Below are 22665 nucleotides of genomic sequence, written 5' to 3' on the forward strand. Positions count from 1 at the left end.
AAATAACGCGTACAATGAAAGAACAACGCGTATAAATCTCGCGAGAGTTTCTGGTAATCTAGGGTTACCAGCTAGACACGACCCGCGGTTCTCATTTTCAAAACAAACAAAATGGCGTCGCATGTGAGATGGGGTCTCCACCGGTTGCTACGGACAATAAATACGACTCACATTAGGTTTGACTTTTCAAGGCTGTAACATGTCGTTTTGTGAACACGTTGTGCTGCTTATGTGATGAGATTTAATGCTAGTGTTAAAGTATAAACCTGACACTCGGACGTGTCGTGGAGATAATACGTGTAGCTAGCTAACTAGCAAACTGCGACACAAAGTAATCCCATTATTCCTCATAAGTGGAGATATCTGGCAGCTAGTTTAATTATCTTCCTGATTTGGCGTATTTTCATACAATTAACAATTTCATATGTGAAGGGCTTTTCCTGATCCCAGTCATTTTTGTCAGCTAACATGGCCGCTAATGTTTAACAATTACTTAATTGTCCGTTTAATTATTTAACCGCTGGATACTTAGTTTGCAGATTTGTACATTAAAATATTGAGCTAACAACTAAGTCAAACATTTGCTGACGTTGCTTTCATCCATCCAACACCACATCGCTGTTTAGGCCTGCCTCAATAAATGAATGAGTTGAATTCCTGTGTTGACTGACAGACATGGTGGTAGTAATAATACGCTTTTTGTTGTAAGGTTTCCAGACAAGACGAGCTCATACCACACTCAGTGCTCGACCCAGAGCTTCAGGAGAGTTCAGCCTCTGTCCAGCACAGGAACCACACACTTCTCAAGTGAGAAACCACTTTCTGGACAGTCACTTTCCACCAAAACATGTATTAATGAATGTAGACACAAAATCTTAACTAAGATGCTTTTTTTTAAACATGTTTCAGTAAGACACCTCTCCATCCAGACTCAAGACACTCCAAACCCCAGAAGCTTGAAGTTTCTCCCTGGTAAACCAGTTCTAGGAAGTGGGACGCTTGACTTTCCCTCTCCGAGCTCAGCTGAATGTTCATCTTTAGCCAGGTTGTGTATCATGTTCAGACATAATGCTTTGAAAATGAATATTATCTTCATTGAGTAATGCATGTTTGTCTTCAGATTTGCCAGTGATGAGGTTACTTGGTTGAAAAGTACATACAGTAGCTGTGACAAATTACACTTTGCGATACTCCAAATTCAACTGACTGCATGAATGCATTGTGTAGATATGATGTTTTATCTTGTCTTGATTAAAAAATGACATCTCGAAAGACAGTGCAATCATCAGTGACATTCTAGATAAAAGCCAGGACAAGTCGATGTTGTTATCACTGAATGAACTAAAATGAACACAGACTTCATGCTGTCATTGGTATGTTTTTAATTTTGCTGAACAATCACATGATAACATGTTTCTTTCAGGGACCTGTTTGAAATCGAAGGAGTAAAAAGTGTGTTCTTTGGCCCTGACTTCATCACAGTCACTAAAGTAAGTATTAAATGTACTCTTAACAGCTTGTCTCTGTGACTCTATTCCTGTGAAACCTCTATGGTGAGATAACACATGAGATCTCTGGTGTCCTGTCAGACAGATGAGGATGTGGAGTGGACAGATATCAAGCGTCATGCTTTGGATACCATTGCTAAGTTCTTTGAGAGTGGTGACCCCATAACAATAGGAGCAGTGCACCATGAAAGCAGTGAGTATGCAACATGTCCGTCTCGGCCATCTGATGTACTGTACATTGTGTAAATCTCTTCACACTGTATGTCTATTGTACTGTAGGTATGTCTGAAGATGATGATGATATTGTGTCGATGATAAAGGAGCTTCTTGACACCAGAATCAGGTACAAAGCTAGTAATGCAATTTGGCAATATGTTATGGCAGTTGCTCACTGTTTGTACTTAATGTATTTTAAATATGAATTAAATCCTGATCAAATATTTCCTTTATCATATTTCTTTACTCATAAAAAAGATGCTGACAGTGTGGTAGAAAACACTTGTACTGATATAAGTCTTTATGTATCCTTTGTGCTGTTTTGTTCTGTACAACATGATATGGCCTCTTTGACTCACAAGACCCACAGTGCAGGAGGATGGAGGTGATGTCATCTTTAAGGGTTTTGAGGACGGCACGGTCAAGCTGAAGCTGGTGGGCTCTTGCACAGGCTGTCCCAGCTCTACAGTGACCCTGAAGAACGGCATCCAGAACATGCTGCAGTTTTATATTCCAGAAGTAGACACGGTGGAACAGGTGATAATCAAGATCTGTACTACTGTCTTCTTGCTCTTTTTTTTTTTCTTTTTTTTTTGTAGATGAGCAGAGATTTGTGCAGGTTGTTGTTTTGACACCTAGCCTCTCTGCTGGTCTCACGTTGGGATTGGTTTCAGAAGTTGCTAATTTATTTGGATATTCAAATCATCATGTGTGGAAAATTGTGATGAAACTCATTTTATTTTTATTTTTGGACCCTTTATTAAAGGGGACCTATTTTGCACACTTTTAGGTCTATGTTTTTAATCTGGGGCTCTACTGGAATATCTTTGCATGATTTACAGTTAAAAAGAAATCCTCATTTAACTCATACTGACACTTTATGCAGCTCCTCAGTCCAGCCTTTGTGTGAAACAGGCCGTTTTAGCTCCTGAAGCTACATCAACAAACCATGAAACAAACTCTAGTAGTAGGATTTTACTACCTTTTCTCATTCTTTACTCAAAATGTCAACTTCTCAAATACATCCATACATGTTTGAGCCGAAATATGATCCCAAATATGAGAGTAACAACCTTAGCAACAAAGGCGATGGAATGAAAGATCCACCGTCAGCTCATCGTCAAGGTAGAAAAAAATGTCACAGAGGAAGCATTCAGATCAGGCTGAAGCCTGGGCTTTCTTTTTCATGTTAAGCATATTTTTTGGACATTATAACAGTATATAAATAATAGAGAAGAAAAAGCTTAATATGTCCCCTTAAGGGCTGAGCAATCAAACCAAACAGTGATTTTCCAGTCTGTGGGTAGAGTTTTTCAGCTTTGGCACCTAGAGTCGAGGAAAATTATAATGAGGAAAAGGGAATCTTATTTTGATGTACTTCAATACTGCTACAAAGTAAAGGTTTTGTTGTGCCTGGAAACATGGAAAAAATGTATTACTAAAACACTCATGTTCATGTCGTAATTGTCTTTTTTCGCACAGGTGGAAGATGAAGTGGATGAAATCAATGCGAAAGTTTTCTCAGAGCTGGAGCGCAAATTACAAGACTAAAAACTTAATTGACCAACACACACATGAATTATGTTATAAGAAAAATGTGTTGCACTGTGTAAAAACACAGACATGCATTAAAGTAATGCACTTATTACCGTTCTGCAACTATAAGAATGAAGACACAAAATTATTTCTGCTATTATGTGTGCATACTATATACTGTAAAGAGTTCAAGCAGTATTAGACCTTTTTCACAGCTGACATTTTGACATGTTAAAGTAGGAAGCACAATTAATAACATTAATGATGGCTGAATCCAATTTAGTTTTTCCAAATTCATGACCTTTGTATAGTGCCTGATGATTCACCAGAATGGCGTCTTTGGACACTTGAATGGAACTGAGCCATTGCAAATGTTATCAGTGTACCAACTGTGCTTTTCCTGCTTCGACAAGTCAAAAGGTCCATATGAACATACTGTATGCCCCCTGTTACCAAGAATGAGAGATAAACTGTATTACCTGTATACAGAAAATACTGTTGTTTTCTAACCAGACAAGATGTTCTGCTGTGATGGCTGTAAATGCTGTGTTGTATTTATTTCTTATAAATATTGTATATTTTGAATGAATATTTTCTTAGGCCGGACATATTGTGAAGGTTTTGACTTTTAAACATTGTCATGCAGAACGAAGATGAATGATCAAATCTGGTGTTCTAGTTATTGCCGCCATATACTGTATGAAACATAACAAAAGAATTTCTGCTTGTTAATGCATCATCTATACATGACTACTATGTATTGATAAAGTGGAAGTAGGTTTGCACTTAAAACATCCTAAAAGATCTCTACGCTATATCTACTGTATGTGCTATGTTCTTCATTCTTCACATTTACTGTATCACATTAAAGTGCACAGTTTGAAAGCAAATCTTTTTGCTCTTTTTGCTTTTTTTTAATGAAAATTTATTTAAAGTTTTCTTTTTTCAACATGAACTGACATAACCTTGATAATTAGATAGGGTGGTATCAACAAAATAAAAGCATTTATAATAACACTTATGAAACAAGAATTTGAAGAGTGTGCATCAGTACAACAATATACATTCAGCTGCACATCAAGACTGTAGAGCACAGATGTTTGTCCAGTGTACCAGAGCCTCTCATTATAAGCTCACTGAGGTCTGTGGGTAATTATTTTTTTTTTTATCATGGATTGTCATATATTCCTGAACCTTCGTGTTTGCCTTTTATCCTGGCAATGAGTCACTCCATTGGAGGAACTCCAAAGATTTCCTTGTATCACGGTGTTACAGCGAGAGGCTTGTCCTGGATCCAGTTAAACTATGCATTTTCTTGTTAAGAAGATGAGTTTTCAAAAGCAGTTTAGATCTGTGTGGGTCCATAGTTCTTTTTCTGGTTGGTAATCTGAGCAGAAACTGCCCGAGGTCCTTACAGAGCTTGTTTCTAAAGACGATAATAGTTTTGTTATTTTCCTCCAGTTATGACTCTCATATCATTCTGTGTGGGTGGAGAGAAACAAGGAATGATACTGTTGGCGCAAGAATAAAAGCAAAGGATACTAAGTTTTGATACTAAATCTTTACCGTAAATAATGATTGGAATCGTTCCTATATTATTATTTATTACTCATGCTCTGGAGATATACAGGGACAGCAACAATTTACATGACAAGTGAAAACACATGAATCACTTTATCAGTTCAATCTCAGCCTGGAGCGTGGATCAGTTGTCCAGCCCGCGCATGCGCAGTTCTTGTCTACATATTGGCCGGTGCAGGGGACAGTGGTAAGCAATGATGACACTTTTAATCAAACCTTTATTACGTTAGTTTTTTTGGTGAGCATTAAATGTGAAATACTGATATTAATTTGCAGGGGAGTTGCTGTCATGAATGAATATGTGTTTCAAGGCGTTTAAAACCAGATTTTCAGAGCCAACTGCCAGCGCCAACGGACGTTAGCTTGGGCCTCGCTCTCGATAACAAACCCAGCACGAGGCTAATCTGGCAACAAAGCAATGTAAAGAGGCTGTCTGATATTAGCACATTTACTGGCTTTAACAGTAATAAGTAAACAATGCACGTTGCAAGTCTGATGAAGAAGCTATAGTATCATAAAAACCTCCAGTTAGCTGCTGTTAACCGCAACAATAGTAGCATTAGTTGGAGAGAATAACCGTTAGCTAGTTAATGCTAAAGTGGCTAACGTTAGCCGCACGGCTGTTCAGCCTGTCGGGGGCTGCTGTGTCAGCAGTTAAAGTTAATCTACGACACACTGTACATATGGAGGGGAAGTGTTTGATAGTTATTGCGTACGAATAGGTAATTTGTCCCCTCTAATTACTAAATCGTGCCCTCAAATGGTTTCGCTTTGTGTCACCCTCTTATGGTAGTTAATGGCGTTAAGTTAAAGTTAACGGTTGTTGTGTTTTTCCAGTAACTGGTAACAACATCTTAGCTGTGTTTTTTCCCTGCCTTCAAATTGGTGAGTTTATTCTTTCAAATTCAATATATGAGGGTTATCGCATTCAGGCCATAACTTAATGTCCTTGTCCCCGTCTCATACAGTTGAATGCTACACTGCACGTTGTTTCAGCACTCATTGTTTACTCTTTGCTGCAAATGCACACAAGTCTCCGTGTAATTTACTGCATTGAAAAATAAAGAGCGATGTTATGGAAAATCCAAATGGGCAGTTTGAGATTCATATAATTTCATATCGGACCGAAATATGTGGTTTGATAGTTAAACAAACCATTTTACACAGTGATAGATTGTTTGTGTTATGTGAATTTATGCACAAAAGATCCTTTACCCCTGGTATCTACTGGTGTTCGTAGTAATATATCTCATTTTCTGTTTTTGTGTTGTTAATAGTGATAACCATCAGTCTGGTGAGTAGAGACGGCCCTTAGCCTGAGCGAGTCATGGCCCAGTTCGGGGGACAGAAGAATCCGCCGTGGGCGACTCAGTTTGCTGCTACAGCGGTGTCCCAGCCGGGCCACTCAGGACAGTCTCTTGACCTCAACAGCCTGCACTGTGAGTATGGCAAACCAGAGGGGCCAGGCTGCTTCATTTTCTCTCTTAGTGGGGGCTTAATTGCATTGATAAAACTGTTGAATATTGCCCCTGCCTTACCCCTGCCATCACCACCCCCATTTTTTCCCCACTAATGTAACCTTTTCAATTTATTTTCCCACACTTTTCTGAATCTGGTGTCTTATTTACTCTACCTGCAGCTCTTGGTGTGCAGCAGCCATCTCTCCTGGGAGCATCTCCCTCTGTTTACTCCCAGCAGTCAGCCTTGGCCGCAGCATCTCTCAGCAACCAGTCTGCTGCAAACTATCAGCTGTCTCAGCAAACTGCTGCCTTGCAGCAGCAAGCTGCAGCGGCTGCTGCAGCAGCACTACAGCAGGTCAGTCACAGTGAGCCAGTTCTTAGCACTGTCAGCAATCTTTGCATCTCACTGTGGTCACATGTAACACTGTTTAATCAGCTACTGTCTGTCCCATGTTCTTTTTAATATCTATAGTCTCAGATCAATACAGCCCTCCAGCAGTATCAGCAACAGCAGCAGCAGCAACAACAACAGCAGCAACAACAGCAACAGCAGCAACCTCCCCAGCAACCCCCTCAACAGCAACTGTACAATGTACCTCATCAGGTAAAACACAGCCCCCCCTTGCTTTGCATCACACTGGTGATATTCAATTTACTACGAAGCGCTTATGATGTGGTAGAAATGTATCACTACAGATGTATTGTTTTTAGTACCATGGCTGATCTGCATAAGAGCTGCTGTTCATATTGCTGTAAGAAGTGGTAGAAGAGGTAAATAATAAGACTAGGTCAAAACCTAGTATATGGCTGGACCATGTATGGATAATGTGCAAAGTTGTGGTTAGACAGGAACAGTCAATGGTAGTGTCTATAATGTGATTTCCTGGATATTAAATGTTCATCTGCAATTTTCTGTAGTGGTCCCAGTAGTATTTGCTGGTAAAGTGTACTGAGGTGGCATGCCATGACATGGTTAAGCTACGTTTGAGTCAAAAAAAGTTATAAATGCAGTTGCAAGAACAATACTTTCCACTCATATCTTGGGATGTTTGATTTGAAAGAGAATGTATTTTTTTTCTATCTATGCGAATTATCTGTTAACTCCCCCTGCTCTTTCATCTGTTTCACTTTGCGGATGTCTCTGGCTTTTCACTCTGTATTGAGTATTTTGTCAGAGTGATTGTTATTAAGGCTTTAACTGTGCGTTCTCCTTCATGCCTTGCGCCTTTTTTCTGCCTCTTTCCTGGTCGATCATCATGGAGGCTGCAGTGGAAATTTAAATGACGGTTTTCACAGTATTTTGGATGCAAATTCAGGAGGCTTATCTCTGCCTGGTTTCTGAAGTTACAGTAAAATCAATTGCACCTGCAGAGCAACCGCCCCACACTATACTGATATAACAGCTACATGAGTCTCATGTTTTACCTGCAAGACTCATGTTTTAATGCTGCTGTTCTTTGTTTGTGATGTGAAAACGTAAGAGAAATAAAAAGCTTGCGTCCTGGTATTAGTTCACTTATAAAAATCCAAGTGCAGCATGGAGCGTCTCTCCTGATTGGCTGCTCACAGCACTGTCAGCCAGAGAATCGATCACACTGGACGGTAGAGACGCTGGTACACTTCTGTTTAAACAGGAGTTTAGCCGATTTTGCTGCATTTAACAGAGCTGAAAGCATCAGAGCTTGGAGAAGGAAACACAGTCGCTTTGCATCGCGCTGCTGTCCTCCGCTTCCATCATCTCGCACTGATTCATTTTTAAAGAGCAACGGCCAGTGAGGAAACTCCAACACTCGGCCGGCTGACCAATACCGTAACTTCAATCACTCAGCTACTCAGTCAGTCATGGACAACCGTGGTTATAGGGCTGGTCCGTGGCCGGTACAGCCAAAAACACTGTCAGTTCGTAGTATGTTCAGAAGAGTATGCTAATTATCAGATTGTCCCAAACATTGGTATTGATTTTGGCTTCATGTTTTAGGCAGACTTTACTGTTAATGTTTATTCACATTGAGCTCTGCATCTGACAGTTGCTGTACCAGAACACACAGCAGGATAGCACTGGGAAATATATTAGTTGGTTGAGATTCCTCATAAATGTTAGGTTTATGGTGATTTAAAGGAGTGTTGTTGGTAAAATGAGCACACGTCAGCTCATAGAGTACTCAATTTTAAAAGTCCTAAGCTTTGATTTATCTGTGTTATACTGAGGCTAATATGTTTAAATTTAGGTTTGTTTTATTCCTGGAGTCCTTCGTATCAATTTTCCTCATGTTTAATGCTCCATATTTCTTAATAGCTTTGCAATTTTCTCTAGAGGCAGATCATGTGAATGTGCTGTATGGGTAATTTGATACGACTACTCATATAACAGCGTGTTTCGACATACCGCTAAATAGATCTTGTTTCTGCTAGCAGAATCCATTAGTGAACACACTGCCAAGGATTGTAAAGAACAGGTGTAGCCTTGCTATGAGGGCAAATCTATTGTATTAAGTCAACCAAATGTTAACTCTTGGTATTTTCTGTTTTCCTTCTCTCTACACAGCTTCCACAGCCTCAACAGGCACTGATTTCTCAGGTAATCTGCAAAAATACATAATGAGTTGGCATATATATTGTTTATCAATATGAGATTTTTTTTCTCAATATTTTCTGTCTGAGGAGATACAGCATTATTTGGGGTGAGCCTATTTTGTAGGTCTTCCATCGCCTTATTTGTATGAGTAGAAGAGTCCAAGATGTACATGCCTAGTCATTCCTATCTGTTTACATCACAGTACTGGAAACTGAAATTCAGCTCAAATCTGCCTGTAGGGAACAGATCAAAGCATTTTTGCCTTACTGTTTACTGATGGTTGTTGATTATTTCCAGTTTTCTTTATGGCTTTGTGTTTAGTTTATTTATGGGAGAAGAAGCTAAAATAGTTTATAATATTTACTGATTATGCCTACTGATTGAGATGTTCACAGAAAGCAACATGTTTTTATAAGAGTGGTTTTTTGATCTTTCTTTCTTTTCCCGACCCTCAGCCCCCAGTCGCTTTGCCCACTAGCTTGAGCCTGTCCAATCCCCAGCAGACAGCCCAGATTACGGTGTCCTACCCGACACCACGTTCAAGCCACCAACAGCAGACACAGCCACAGAAGCAGCGAGTCTTCACTGGTGTCGTCAACAAGCTACATGACACATTTGGCTTTGTAGATGAAGATGTCTTCTTTCAGCTAAGGTGAGAGAGAGTATGACCCTTGGCTTACAGATTGTATTTCTTGTCCAAATGAAACATGCCGGTCATTTGCAGGCCGTTATTTGACACCAACAACAGACAATTCCAAAGGATACATGTGCCTATTTCAATTTAAACCTGAAATTATCTGACATACAGAGAACTTAATAGAATTATTTGTTTTTTTCTGAATGCTTTTTTGTATGTTTTTAGTGCTGTGAAGGGGAAGACTCCTCAGGTGGGTGACAGGGTCTTAGTGGAGGCTGTGTACAACCCGAACATGCCCTTCAAGTGGAACGCCCAGCGCATCCAGACCTTACCTCAGCTAGCAAACCAGTCGGTGAGATGTTTGATCACATTAATACAACTTGGGAATTTCTGCTTTAATTACTGATTTTTTTGGTCACATACTTAAATGGTTTTATTACTTATAAAAGATTCAATTAATTTTATCCATAATAGCTTTTTTTTGGTGTCATTTTTGCACAAAATTTGAACTAAGGTTCCTAAATAAAAGTTGCTCCCAGTCTAAAAGTCCCTTCCAAAAATAGAAAACATCTTATCATTTGAAACTCTGGTCTGGTCTGGTTACTCTGCACTTTGTGTTTGTGTGTTTGCTTCAGTTTATTTCAGCCTTTGGCCTTATTGATCTGTGTAAACAATGAAACACTTGCTGACTTTCCTCTGTGACAGAAGCTATATGGTGAAAATGACAACATGCATGCATGTATGGTTCATTTTAAACCCTGGAAAGTTTACTAACATGTTTTAAAGCTTTTTGTTTTTCAGATTTTATCTTATCCCTGTGCCTCTCTTGTCTTTTATTGATTGTTGTGTTCTCAATCCCTCCTAGCATCAGCAGCAGCCTCAGCCTTTACCTCAAGCTTCCCCACAGCTCGGCAGCCTTTACAATGAGCCAGGGATGCAGCTGCGCTACTCAGACATGCACTCCACGGACAACAGACAAAATGTAACCCCCTAGCCCTGAATCACATATTTTTTTGGTCCTCATCCTGTTCTTTCTTAAGTGTTTCTCTTTGTTTCCTAGCTTTCATGCTTAACTTACTCATGGTGAACTATAATCATAGTTAAACATTTATTCTCAGCTGTTGTTTTAGTTTGCTGTTGTTTCCAAATGGATAGAACCACATTTTTAGTGGTTTAACAACACATTTCTTTATTTTGAGGGAGATTAATTTGTTTTACAGGGAGAGAAATATTGTAAATTTTTTAATGTGCCTTTTATTTATTAGATTACAGTCCTTTTAACCCATATTACATATATTTTTTTATTTGGAAAACACCTTGAGCTGTTACTTTTTTTTCAGAGGTGTTTTTGGACTTCTTAATGCTGAAATCAGTAAATCTCTCTACAGGGGACATTGCAGATGACAGGGACTTCAGGAAAAGCTGCTTCAAATAATACTTTTTAGTATATTTTTAGTAATGACAAGGAACAGTGTATAGTGTTAAACAAGCATTTGTCCAACCATTTAGAATTGCATGACACTACACTGTGACTGCAGCTCTATTCAGAATTAATTTTAAGATACTTTTTGTTTCACAGTAATCCTGGGTATAAAGACTTGGTTTGAAGTACCACTCAAGTCACTACCTCACCAATTGGATCAGTGCCTTACCACGCAGTGTGACATATCCAATTTCAATGATGGCATTTATAGTTGAATTAATATCTCTGTCATGCTGCTGAATAATAATAATAATAATGTTACATGTAGGTTGTAATCGGTAAAGCAGAACAGGCCTTGCTTCCCTTACTCTTATTATTTATTCATCCAAAACGTTAAACAAAAACATAACAGTTTTTACTTTGAACAGGTCAAAACCAGGGTTGAACCAGATGCTCTCTGGGTTGATATTTTTGTTTGGCACCAGGTATTCTCTGATTAGGACAACATATTGAACACCTCTGATAAAATTTCTTTAATTCTTTCATTCAAGCAGACTTTCAGGCCTTTGCCCAGCAGCTGAGATTTAATACAGTTCATCTTCTTAATTGTCATGCAGTCATTGGCGTGTTAATGGGAAACTTTGGTGTTTTTCAACCTGGACCCTATTTTCCCATCATTTTGTGTCTATGTAACTAACGGAAACAACAGTTTTTGAAAATGGTTTAGTATTGAGCAAGAGCGCTGCAGTCGGCAGCTGCAAAACAGGCTTCAGTGTAATCTGACAGGGCAATAACGTCCTGTCAATGTACATCCACTAAAAGCACAAAAACTAAAAGTACTTGTTTTTGCACAAGACTTCTCCTTGAGCGAGACACAATAACAAACAGACTGAATTAAGCGAAAGGTAAAGAAAAACATTTTCATTATACTGTTGTCAGACACTTAATAACAATCTGAGCCTGTCAGTGACAGAAACAAGCACTTATAGTAGACGTACATTGACAGGGCCTCTTGCACTGTCGGATTTCATTGCAGCCTGTTACGTCACTGCCGGCTACAGCACTCTCGCTCAATGGACCAAATTCAAAAATTGTTGTCCCCATTTGTCATTCAGACACAAAAAGATGGGGAAATAGGGTCCAGGTTGAAAAATACTGAAGTTTCCCTTTAACTAAAGATTGTTTCAGGTCTGCCTTTGAACATATACTCACCTGTCCTTTTTTTCTTTTTCCTCTTTTCTCTAGAACCAGCCTCAAGCTCCTAACTTGATGAAGGCAGCCCCCACCATGCTCCAGTCGCTACCTCCCCCAACCACATTCAGTGTTCAAGCCCAGGCTCCCCCTCCTTCCTTACTGCAGGCCCAGTTGTCTGCTGCCTCTCTGGCCCCTCTCCTTCAAAACCCTCCTCAGCCTCTGCTGCCACAGCCTCCGCCCAAAGGTAAAATAGTTTTCATTGGGACTGTTCTGATTTAGATAAAGATATAAAGCAGTCAGACAAGTTTTGCACTATTGTTACAGCTGGGGTTTTTTTTTTTTTTTTTTAGCACACCTTTCAAAATCCCAGCAGTAACTGAGGAATGTCAAGTGGTTAAACAAGCAGGTGTTTTAAATTGTCTTTTGCCTCTAGACGTGTTTCCTGGGGGTCTGCTTCAGCCCCCAGTGAGAATGATGCCACAACCACAACCTGTCAGACGAATCGAGCCTCCGCCTCGTTTCCCCAGTCGCAATGATCGGGGCCCTGAGCTCATCCTCCGGAGTAAAGAGGAACGCAGGTCAGATGGTGATAGATAGCGTCTGATATAATCTGATATTTATTCAAAATGAACTAGCTGCTATTGAAATATGCATTTACCCGCTGCTTGTGTCACTTTCTCATGAATGACCGTCAGCTATTTGTTTTTATTCAATTCTTAAGCCGAGACAGAGACAGAGAGCGCAGGCGATCGAGAGAGCGCTCGCCCACACGTAAACGTTCCAGAGACCGCTCTCCAAGACGTGACCGTTCACCTCGACGGCCCCGTAGGGTGGTTCCTCGCTATACCGTCCAGTTTTCCAAGTTCAGTTTAGATGGGTGAGTTGAACCTTCTCAGTGAAACAGATCGTAGAGGTTTGATATGTCAGGCACTCTAGTGTAACACTCTGCTGTTTAGTGAAGGTTGTCACGGTTCTCTGTGTCTTCTCCAGTTCAAGCTGTGATATGATGGAGCTCAGGAGGCGGTATCAGAGTCTCTACATTCCCAGCGACTTTTTTGATGCTGTCTTCACCTGGGTGGAGGCTTTCCCTCTGACACGACCCTTCCTGTTTAGTAACGCCTGTAACTTCCACATCTTGCACAAAGAGGTGGATCCACTAGTCAAGAACACAGCTGTGCTGGACCCACCTGATGCCAACCACACCTACAGCGCAAAGGTAGGATTGACAGCAATGCATACATTGCGCCAGTGTGTCTTTAATAGTCTATAAGACACAAAGAGCAACCAGAAGAAATGTAGAGTGAGATAAAAGTCATCTCCTGTTTTGTTAGTCACAAAGTCCTCTGAGCCAAAATCAAACTCACATTTATCATCAAAGCAGCCCAAACCAATATTACTCTAAACCTCGTGTCTTAAAAAATATTCTTCAGGAAACATGTATTCCATACTAAAATTAGATTTTATTTAAAGCTATAATTTAGTAGCATATAAAGTAGGCTCCTATGGAGAGGTAGTCAGAGAAGAAAAATGGAAATGAAATGTCTCTTTTAAATAAAGAATAAGAAACTTTGCACAGGACTGCAGATATGCAAACATGGATCTTCTACTGGTAGCTATGGTTACACAAAAAGTTCTTCTCTTCATCCCTATACAAATATGTTTACATTCATTTGGCAGATAGATGGTAAAGTTTGAAGTTAATGTGGTCTCTTTATGTTTCAGGTGATGCTGCTGGCTAACCCCAGCATAGAGGAGCTTTATCACAAGTCCTGTGCTCTGGCAGAGGACCCCCAGGAAGTCAGAGACTCCTTCCAACATCCTGCTAGACTCATTAAGGTACATCACACACTTTCCACGCTGGTCATGCACATGAGCTGACTTTGATGTAATTATCCTATTCCATTGCTGAGTACCTGCAATGTGCAAGAATCCTAACTAATATTGGCGCACCTGTGTAAATCACCCTGGTGTTTTGCTCTTTTGGTTGTGGATCCTCAGAGGTATGATTATTTGAACATGCAGCTGATCTTTTATTTTTCTCTCTGTCTCTATCCTCTTTTTTTGTTTGTTTTTTTGCTCTTTCTACCCACCACACTCCTTTATCCATATTATCACTCCCCATTTCTATCTAACCTATACTCTGTGGCTCTCCTTTGTACCTGTCTGTCTTTCTCCTTCAGTTTTTGGTGGGAATGAGAGGTAAAGATGAGGCCATGGCCATTGGTGGTCACTGGTCTCCCTCTCTGGATGGAGCTGACCCAGAGAAGGATCCCTCAGTCCTTATAAAGACAGCCATACGCTGTTGCAAGGCACTCACAGGCATAGACCTTAGTCTGTGCACTCAGTGGTAAGAGCTGTTACTCTCATCCATATTTATTTTTCTATTTGATTGTATTTCTGTTAACTCTGCTGGTACTAAAAATCCAAATTGAGTATCTATTATATGCTGCAACATTTTACTGCCTCTATACTAAATCTCATCCTGGATATGTCGGGTGATATTTTTATTTTCTATTTTTCTATTAATGTTTATTGTGTTGTTAATTTGCTACTTATTATTTTCTATCATTTATTGTGTTGTGCAATGTTCTTTTTGGCCTTTTGTGTGTTGTCGCCTTGGCTCTCTCTTTCTGTCACACTTTCTATACATTTATATATAAATTTATATTTATATATATATATACATATATATACGCCTATTTCATTGTGATGAAAAACCAAACGCATGGACTGTGGCTGGAAGCAGTAGCCTGGACCAGAAGACACTGCCATTACTTTGTTGTTTTTATTTTTCTATCCTCTTGTTAAATATCTTACATATTTAACTGGCTTTCACTGTCCTGTTGATTCTGTCTCTCTTCGCACAACCCTAATGTAGTGCGTTATGTTAAATGCAGAGCACTCATCTATAATTGGCTGAAGCTATAATGGGGATGAATTTGGGGGTGTGATTTATTTTATGTGATTGTCTGTCAACCTTCTCAAAATGGCTGCCGTAACCTGTGACAACAGTTGGAGAGCTGCAGACTGGGTCCATTTGTCTATGCCGTGTGTTGCGGGGGAGATGGTCACTGTAATGATACGATCATTCAGTGACCTCATGGGAGGGAATAGCTGTAGAAGGCTCGCCCTAGCAAGGCTTGCTTTTTATATTTGTCCTGACCAGAATGTTTCTTTCCAATGCACCTTCTTCCTTTGCGACAGGTATCGTTTTGCAGAGATTCGCTATCATCGGCCGGAGGAGACACACAAGGGGCGGACAGTCCCTGCTCATGTGGAGACAGTGGTTTTGTTTCTTCCGGATGTTTGGCATTGTCTTCCTACCCGCTCAGAGTGGGAGGTGCTGTCACGGCGACTCCGGGAGCAGCTGGCTGAGAAGCTGTCGGCCGAGCGAAAGGAGGCGGATGGAGAACAGGCACTGAACCGCTAATCCCTCTCTTCTCATTTCCGCTTCTCACAGGAAGGCACAGGAATTACAAAAAAAACAAACCCCAGATAAACATCATACACAAAGCGCACCTCACCATCCACGCACACAGACACGAACACAGGCAGATTATTTTTCCACCAAACCTCACCTAGGCTTCTTCTGTTTACTCCTCCACTTGCCCCCTTCTCCTCTGCTCCAACTCCTCCATCAGCACTCCCACCTTCCCTCACATCCAGCAGACACATACAGTGGAAGCAGTGAGACTAGGTTGTGTTGTGTAGGCCCCGATCGCAACTGGTAAAACAGCTTCCAGCTCCCCAAACACCTCATAATTCGGTGCTAATCTGGGTTTAATCACTAATGTTAATCCCAGCATTTTGTTGTCATTTGTTTTATAAATAACAGCTGCTTAACCTGCTTTTGGTGCTTGCAAATTGAATTAGCAATGATCTCAAATTGTTTTTAAATTTGAACCAGTGGTGATTGTTTTAACACTGGAATGTTTAATTTTTTTAATACGCTGGAATCTGTGGAGTCAGTTGCATATAAATAATGTGTTTGTTGTAGAAATGTGTATTTTTATATGATTTTTCACATCAATTTGATATCGTCTGACTTCGAAAAGAGAACCTCCCCCAAGTCCTGTTTCTTGTCTGTTCTTGTTGTTGGATTCTACATTTTCATTTGGACTATATGTAGAATTTGGTTTTTCCAGGGCAGTTGGTTGGACAGAAGGACAGATGACTCCTATCTGATGTAGGTGTATAAAACCCATAAATGGCAAACCCAGTACCCCAGTCATAGACCATGGTAGGGCCACCCTGTCCTCACTCCGTTTGGAGACCAGCTTCAGTTCACCTGATGTACCTACACACCTTTTGGACACACCTCTCATTGATTTTTACCTTTTTTGTGTTCCACAGATTGATTGATTGGCAGCTGGGGGGCATTTCTGTTGGTTTTTTTATAAGAGCTAGAGAGCTTCCCTGTGTATGCTTCAGTAGCAGTGGACTTAAACACAGTCGAGAGCTCACTAGGACGAGACAATGAAAGACAGATGTGACCTTGCTTCTTGCACGGATCAACTTTAAAGCTCCCTTAGGCCATAAGTGGTATACTGACTGTTTGCTATCCCTCCTCTTTCTCTCTCTCTGCCTGTCTCTATCTCAATGATTTCCTGTCAAGGAGGAAGAGGAGAAGGATGGCGATGAATCGAAGGACGTTAGTACTCCCACTCACTGGGCTAAACTTGATCCGAAATCAATGAAGGTACGGTTTAAGGAGCAGACCTCAGCACTCTCAGCTAGATGTGCAGCTGAACAATCTGTGTGGAGATACTTGTCTGTATGACTGTCATACTTGATATTTCACATCTTGTGTGAAGAAATGTTCACATCAGTTGAAAGTCTTGGCCTGATTAGTGAGAACAGCTACATTGGATCATCTAGTCATAAGAAACAACAACATTTCTTCTTCTCTCCCTGAGGTTAACACCCCATGTCCCTATATTTTCTCTGTTTGTAGGTAAACGACCTGCGCAAGGAGCTTGATTGTCGCTCTCTAAGCTCTAAGGGGTTAAAGTCACAGCTGATCGCCCGTCTCACAAAGCAGCTGAAGGTGGAGGAGCAGGTGGAGGAGTCCAAGGAGCCTGAGAAAGCAGAGAGCAAAGCTCCAGAGGAAGAGGAGCCAGCTCGCATTGAGGAAGACAGAGAGGTACACAGAAAGTTGAAATTATCAAGTGGATAAGATTTAATTATTTCAGAGAATTTAGCAGAATTTAGCAAGTGTTCTTCCTCTGCTAGGAGGAGGAAAGGAAGAGACAGGAGGAGCTTGAGCGCCAGCGTAGAGAAAGGCGCTACATCCTCCCTGATGAGCCCACCATCATCGTACATCCTAACTGGGCAGCCAAGAATGGCAAATTTGACTGTAGTGTTATGTCCCTGAGTGTGCTGCTGGACTACAGACTGGAAGACAACAAGGAGCACTCTTTTGAGGTGAGAATTACTGACATTTTTAATTTATTTTCAGCTGCTTTGCATGAAAAAATGAAAGACTGTACAATGCAAATGCTCTTTGTTAGTGTGTGAAGCAACAGCATCAGTTTTGAATGACACAAACATCAATGCAGGTTGATTATACACTGTCCTCCATCTCTGTCCAGGTTTCCCTGTTTGCTGAGCTGTTTAACGAGATGCTACAGAGAGATTTTGGCTACCGCATATTTAAAGCCCTTGCTGCTATTCCTGCCAAGGATGAAAAGAAGGAAAAGGAGAAGAAGGCCAAAAAAGAGGCAGAAAAGAAGGAGGCTGAAAAGCGTGAAATAAAGAAGGAGAAAGAAGAGGAGAATGAAGAGCCAGCAGTAAAGAAATCCAAAGAGGACGAGGAGGAGAAGAAGAAGGTAAGTCTCTCAAACCTAACTGATCTTTTCAGTCTGTCATTCGCTCATCATCATCATTCGCACTGATGTGTGTTTTCATACAGTTGTATGATTTGTGTTTTTAACCAGTACGATGACAAGGTCATGAAAAAAGAGGAGTCTCGTGATGAGGAGGAGAACGAAGATGATGGCAGTACGGCTAACGCTGAAGAATATGACCCCATGGAGGCTGAAGATGCAGAGGATGATGATGACGATGGTACTGCTCTCTCTCTCTCTCTCTCTCTTTTTTTTTTATCAGTTGTTTTCCCACATTTGGTCAATGATGAGAAATCATGCACCACGCTGAACTTGTGATGGATAACATTTCCACAGTTTCTAAGGCCTTAAGTTGGGAAAAACATTGTTTGTTTCTGTTTTTTTTCCAAAGTAATAATCATAAAAATTAAAAATGTATTGGCAAAAATCAGTGATTGTTTAGTTCTATTTCCTTGCAGTTATAGTGTCATTTTTGTTAAACTTTGCTCCATTTGTTCACATTCTTCATTGCTGTTTGTTAGACAAGGATGATGACGATTCCAATGACCGAGACAGGAAAGATCGCAAAGATGACCGCAAATCGTCAAAAGAGAGATCATCTAAAGATAAGGTCGGTTGTTTACCGTTCTCAGCATGTGAAGACACTGACGTAATGTATACATAGCTGTTGGTCTAAATGTGGTCGTTGTTGTGTCCAGGAGAAGAAGCAGATGGTCACATACAACAAGGAGCTGCTGATGGCGTTTGTCTACTTTGACCAGAGCCACTGTGGCTATTTACTGGAGAGAGACTTGGAGGAGATCTTGTACACACTGGGACTACATCTTTCTCGTGCTCAGGTAAACACATACACACACACACTCCTTATCATGTTCATGCTCTGTTTCTTAATCTGTTGATCTTCTTAGTCTGTCAGTCATGTTGATTTTTGTCTGTTTGCAGATAAAGAAGCTGCTGAACAAGCCGGTCGTTAGAGAGTCTTGTTATTACCGGAAACTGACAGACAGAGGAAAGGACGAGCCTGTTCCTTCCTTTAATGAATCGCAGATAGAAAACCTTATAGGTGAGTTAACATGTTTTTATAGTTAAACATGTTTCTATTAGTGTTTTAACACAATCAATTAAGCAAGTGAGTAAGCTATGATGGCGGAGGGCTGGTGTACCAGACTTTTCTTTTATTAAAAATTCTATCTAATGTTTCCTCTCAGGTAACCGAGGGCTACTTCCTGCCCCAAAAGCTCGTGCTCAGTCGGAAGCCAGCGAGTCGGGTAATCTGATCGTGTATAACGGAGCGATGGTCGACATCGGCAGCATGATGCAGAAACTGGAGAAGAGTGAGAAAGCAAGGGAGGAGATTGAACAGAAACTCATGGTGCAGGATGCCAAAATGGGTACGATTTGAACTTTGAATCACGTAAGACTGGATGTTGTTTTAAGTTGCAAGCTACACTCTGTGTCAGTAGTCCATCAGGACAATGATCTGGCTCAATTTGAGCTTTGCTACAGAAAAGTCCAGCCTCACTTCACTCTGCAGTCTCTTATCTGTGGTTGCTGTGATTACGTGAACTGGCACATTCCTCTCAGCTGCCACAAAGTACAACATGGGATTTTGACAGTAATACATTTTAAACTGTGACCAAAAAGTCTTATTTTAGTAAGATTAGTATTTCCAGTATTACGCAGCTGGAACATTTTTCTTAGATGATGTATTTTTTTCTGAATTCAACATGACAACTTAAAGTAGAATCAGATGGTTTGTAAACAAGTGTTTAAGTGTTTCTTAAACCTGGATTTTCCCGTTGATGCTTATGACGTTATTTAGTAGTTGATTCACCTTCACTGTGGAACTCCGTCTTAGCTTTATGTTTTGGTCTTTATCCAGATGAAGATGCAAAGGTTAAAGCACAGTTGGAACAAGCCAACAAGTCCTTGAGCAGGGAGCTGGAGGATGTGAAAACCAATCTGAGCCAAACTGAGAAGAATCTGAAGGCCGTGGAGGAGCAGAAGACGATCTACTACGACCAGATTAACAAGACGTCCAAGACCCTGATGGAGTCCGTCAACGGGCTGCTGGCAGTGCTGAAAAAGGTACAACATTTTAGAAATGCACCAAACTGCTCTTCATCTAGTTAGTTTTTACCTTAAAGCAGGAAAGAATTGCATATTCACTGATTGGTTTTCACCCTTTCTTAGAATCAAGATAACGAGTCTGGTGACGAAGCCGCCAGCGATCACGTTCGGACGTCTCAAGCAAACGGTGCTGATGAATGAGTGACACCTTTAAAATAAATTAAGCTAATCTGTAACACTGATTATCATTAAGAAATGTGTAAATATTCACTAAACAAGCATAATTTGACTGTTTTGTTCGGACTTACTGTCTCGATTACATGTATAAATTTATTCATGAATTAGTTCCCTTGTGTTAATTTGACCTCAGTTTCTGTGTACAGACAGTTACGTTTCTTAGACTAATTTCAACTATGACAAAGCTTTGAGAAGCTTATTTTCATAGTGTTAAGTAAATTCAGTTGAGTTGCTAACATTTTTTTGCTGTTGCTTTATAGCTTTAGCTTTGTTCTGCCACATTGTAGATCGAAATGCCAGTATGTGTGAGTTGTACTTTTAAGAGATTTTTGTTTTTCTAATGAGCAATAATGATGCTATTTATGTGCGAGAGAATTCATAAAAAAAACTATATTTAAAAGAAACTAATTTTGGATGGATAAGAGTGAGAAGGGGCTCCATGTGGTTCAGACAGAATTTCTTTGCAAATCGTCCCCCTCCGCTGTTTAACCACAACTGTGTTCAATAAACACATTGTTTGTAGTTCCTCCATTTGGCTGATTTAACTGGTTTCCGCTGTTTTTTCCGACACATGGCTATGCATGGTTCCTGCCTCCCTCGGACCTTTTTGCTGTCGGCACCTTGTGGCTGTATCCACCAACTGCTGCGTTGCCAGTTACTGAGTTTCATGTTTTACTGTGACGAGCATCTAAAAAAAAAAAAAGAAAAGGAAACCACATACGAACCAAAAGATAAGCTCAATGAATGTGTGTGTTCTGCTGAAGGAGTCTCTGCTGCAAAGACATTTAACACTTTGAAATCCATCTCTGGACTGTGTGCGTTGGTTTCGGGTCGTTCTACAAAAGAGCCCCTGTTGCGTTCAAATGTTCTCAAAAGCAGGCAATTTTATTTTTCTATTGAAAATGAAATGTACTCTGGATGTCTTGTGCAAGAGTAAAGTGGTTCATTTTAACACCATAATGTGTCTGCATTCTTCCACCTGTTGGTTGTGTAAATAAATCAACTGAAAGATTTCTAAAAGCTTTTTTTTTCACAGCAGACATTTCAACTTGTCGTTGTAGGAAAAGCACAAGTGTTACTAATAACATTATTTATGGTTTTGTTGTGTTCAGTTGTCCTGGTGAGCCAGCGTGCACCAGGATCCTGAAACTGAGGCTTAAATGGAATTTAGCCATTATTCATTTTATTATTTACTTTTTCTACAGTTGCAGGTCGAAATGTCTTCTGTGAAAAAGGCTTTTTATTAGTGGTTAAAAACTAAAAAAGCATATCCTGAGCTGTGGTATTTATGTTTGTAATACTGTTTTTCTCACCAGCAGGGGGCAGCAGAGTCTAACAATCAAGCACATAAAGCACATACACTCTTTTTATTATTAACCTTTCTTCATACATTGACAAACTTTTATGTTTTCTTCTCTCTTGCACGGTTCACTAAAGCTGCAGTGCTGGTTATAAAACAGCAAACATTTTGACTTGTTGCAGCAGGAAAAGCTCAGTTGTAACTAAAAACATTAACGATGGCTCCGTTTCAGTCGTTCCATCCTCTGAGCCAGTGTAATAAACACATAAATGCAGTGCAGTCATCATAAATGTTATTGATTGCATCTGTGCAGACAAAATGTCTACTGAGAAAAAGACTTATTGATGAAGTGAAAAAAACTCAATCACATAATGATAGCGTGATCAGATTTAGTTGAGAGATTAAATACTAGGCTTTCTTTTTGTGCACTTGACCACTAAAACTCTACTGAAGGCTTCTTAAAAAAATCTTTCCATCATGTTTGTCATATTTAACAGGCTTGTAGCCTCCATCGAGGACACTGAGGTCACATCATCCGTATTTTATTCTGGGAATTTTGTGGGTTTACAAACCTGAAGAGAGCTTCAACTCTACATTTATCATGAAATTTGACCACTTTTACTCTAATACATAATTAAATATTCACAATTTCTCCTTCAGATTTTGTAACATACATTTTTATTGCAGTGTGGAGCCTTTGTAACGATTTAGACTTTACTGGGAAATCAAATTTACAAATAGTATAATTGAACGGTGAATGAAGAGTTAGACTTTAGTTTTAGTGTCATGTGTTTGTGGGATGCAGGCGTTGGATTAACGACCTCAGTATTTCTGACATGGATGGATTTGATATGAAATACGTACATAATCACACCTGCACTGTTCTGGTAGGAAACCACTGTTACCCTCCTAAATCCTTCACCTGCTTCACCTCAAGTATGACCTGAACAGAAGCAAGAAAGACGCACATAAACCATAAGACCTCAAATCATTATTCAATTCAATTTTATTTATGTAGCACCAAATAACGACAAAAGTCATTTTAGGGCACTTTTCACATAGAGCAGGTCTAGACTCTTTAA

General features: G+C 40.0%; 2 protein-coding genes across 2 annotated transcripts; both read left to right on the plus strand.

The window, feature by feature from the left end:
- The first annotated feature begins 50 nt into the window (after positions 1–50).
- Positions 51–4150, plus strand: zgc:110319 (uncharacterized protein LOC796111 homolog). The gene is made up of 8 exons (XM_067610134.1): positions 51–176; positions 710–807; positions 910–1045; positions 1424–1490; positions 1590–1701; positions 1788–1851; positions 2087–2261; positions 3207–4150. Exons 1-8 carry the CDS (start codon positions 112–114, stop codon positions 3273–3275), a joined length of 786 nt encoding a protein of 261 aa, XP_067466235.1. The 5' UTR covers positions 51–111; the 3' UTR covers positions 3276–4150.
- A 790-nt stretch (positions 4151–4940) lies between these two features.
- ccar1 (cell division cycle and apoptosis regulator 1) lies at positions 4941–21235 on the plus strand. The gene is made up of 26 exons (XM_067610123.1): positions 4941–5028; positions 6119–6280; positions 6481–6656; positions 6774–6905; positions 8847–8879; positions 9332–9528; positions 9739–9865; positions 10379–10495; positions 12182–12374; positions 12564–12708; positions 12852–13007; positions 13121–13346; positions 13853–13966; positions 14311–14477; positions 15335–15545; positions 16746–16829; positions 17085–17273; positions 17363–17554; positions 17722–17958; positions 18067–18196; positions 18498–18586; positions 18675–18815; positions 18919–19039; positions 19185–19367; positions 19859–20064; positions 20170–21235. Exons 2-26 carry the CDS (start codon positions 6169–6171, stop codon positions 20245–20247), a joined length of 3756 nt encoding a protein of 1251 aa, XP_067466224.1. The 5' UTR covers positions 4941–5028; positions 6119–6168; the 3' UTR covers positions 20248–21235.
- Positions 21236–22665: the final 1430 nt, after the last annotated feature.

The sequence above is a fragment of the Thunnus thynnus genome, chromosome 14 (assembly GCF_963924715.1).
Source record: "Thunnus thynnus chromosome 14, fThuThy2.1, whole genome shotgun sequence".
NCBI classification, from domain to species: Eukaryota; Metazoa; Chordata; class Actinopteri; order Scombriformes; family Scombridae; genus Thunnus; species Thunnus thynnus.

Coding starts and splice junctions, on each gene's coding strand:
- zgc:110319 (XM_067610134.1), top strand. CDS start 112: ATGGCGTCGCATGTGAGATGGGGTCTCCACCGGTTGCTACGGACAATA. Junction 1,046..1,423: donor GAATGTTCATCTTTAGCCAG/GTTGTGTATCAT, acceptor TGTTTCTTTCAG/GGACCTGTTTGAAATCGAAG. Junction 2,262..3,206: donor AAGTAGACACGGTGGAACAG/GTGATAATCAAG, acceptor TTTTTCGCACAG/GTGGAAGATGAAGTGGATGA.
- ccar1 (XM_067610123.1), top strand. CDS start 6,169: ATGGCCCAGTTCGGGGGACAGAAGAATCCGCCGTGGGCGACTCAGTTT. Junction 6,281..6,480: donor TGACCTCAACAGCCTGCACT/GTGAGTATGGCA, acceptor CTCTACCTGCAG/CTCTTGGTGTGCAGCAGCCA. Junction 12,709..12,851: donor CGGAGTAAAGAGGAACGCAG/GTCAGATGGTGA, acceptor TCAATTCTTAAG/CCGAGACAGAGACAGAGAGC.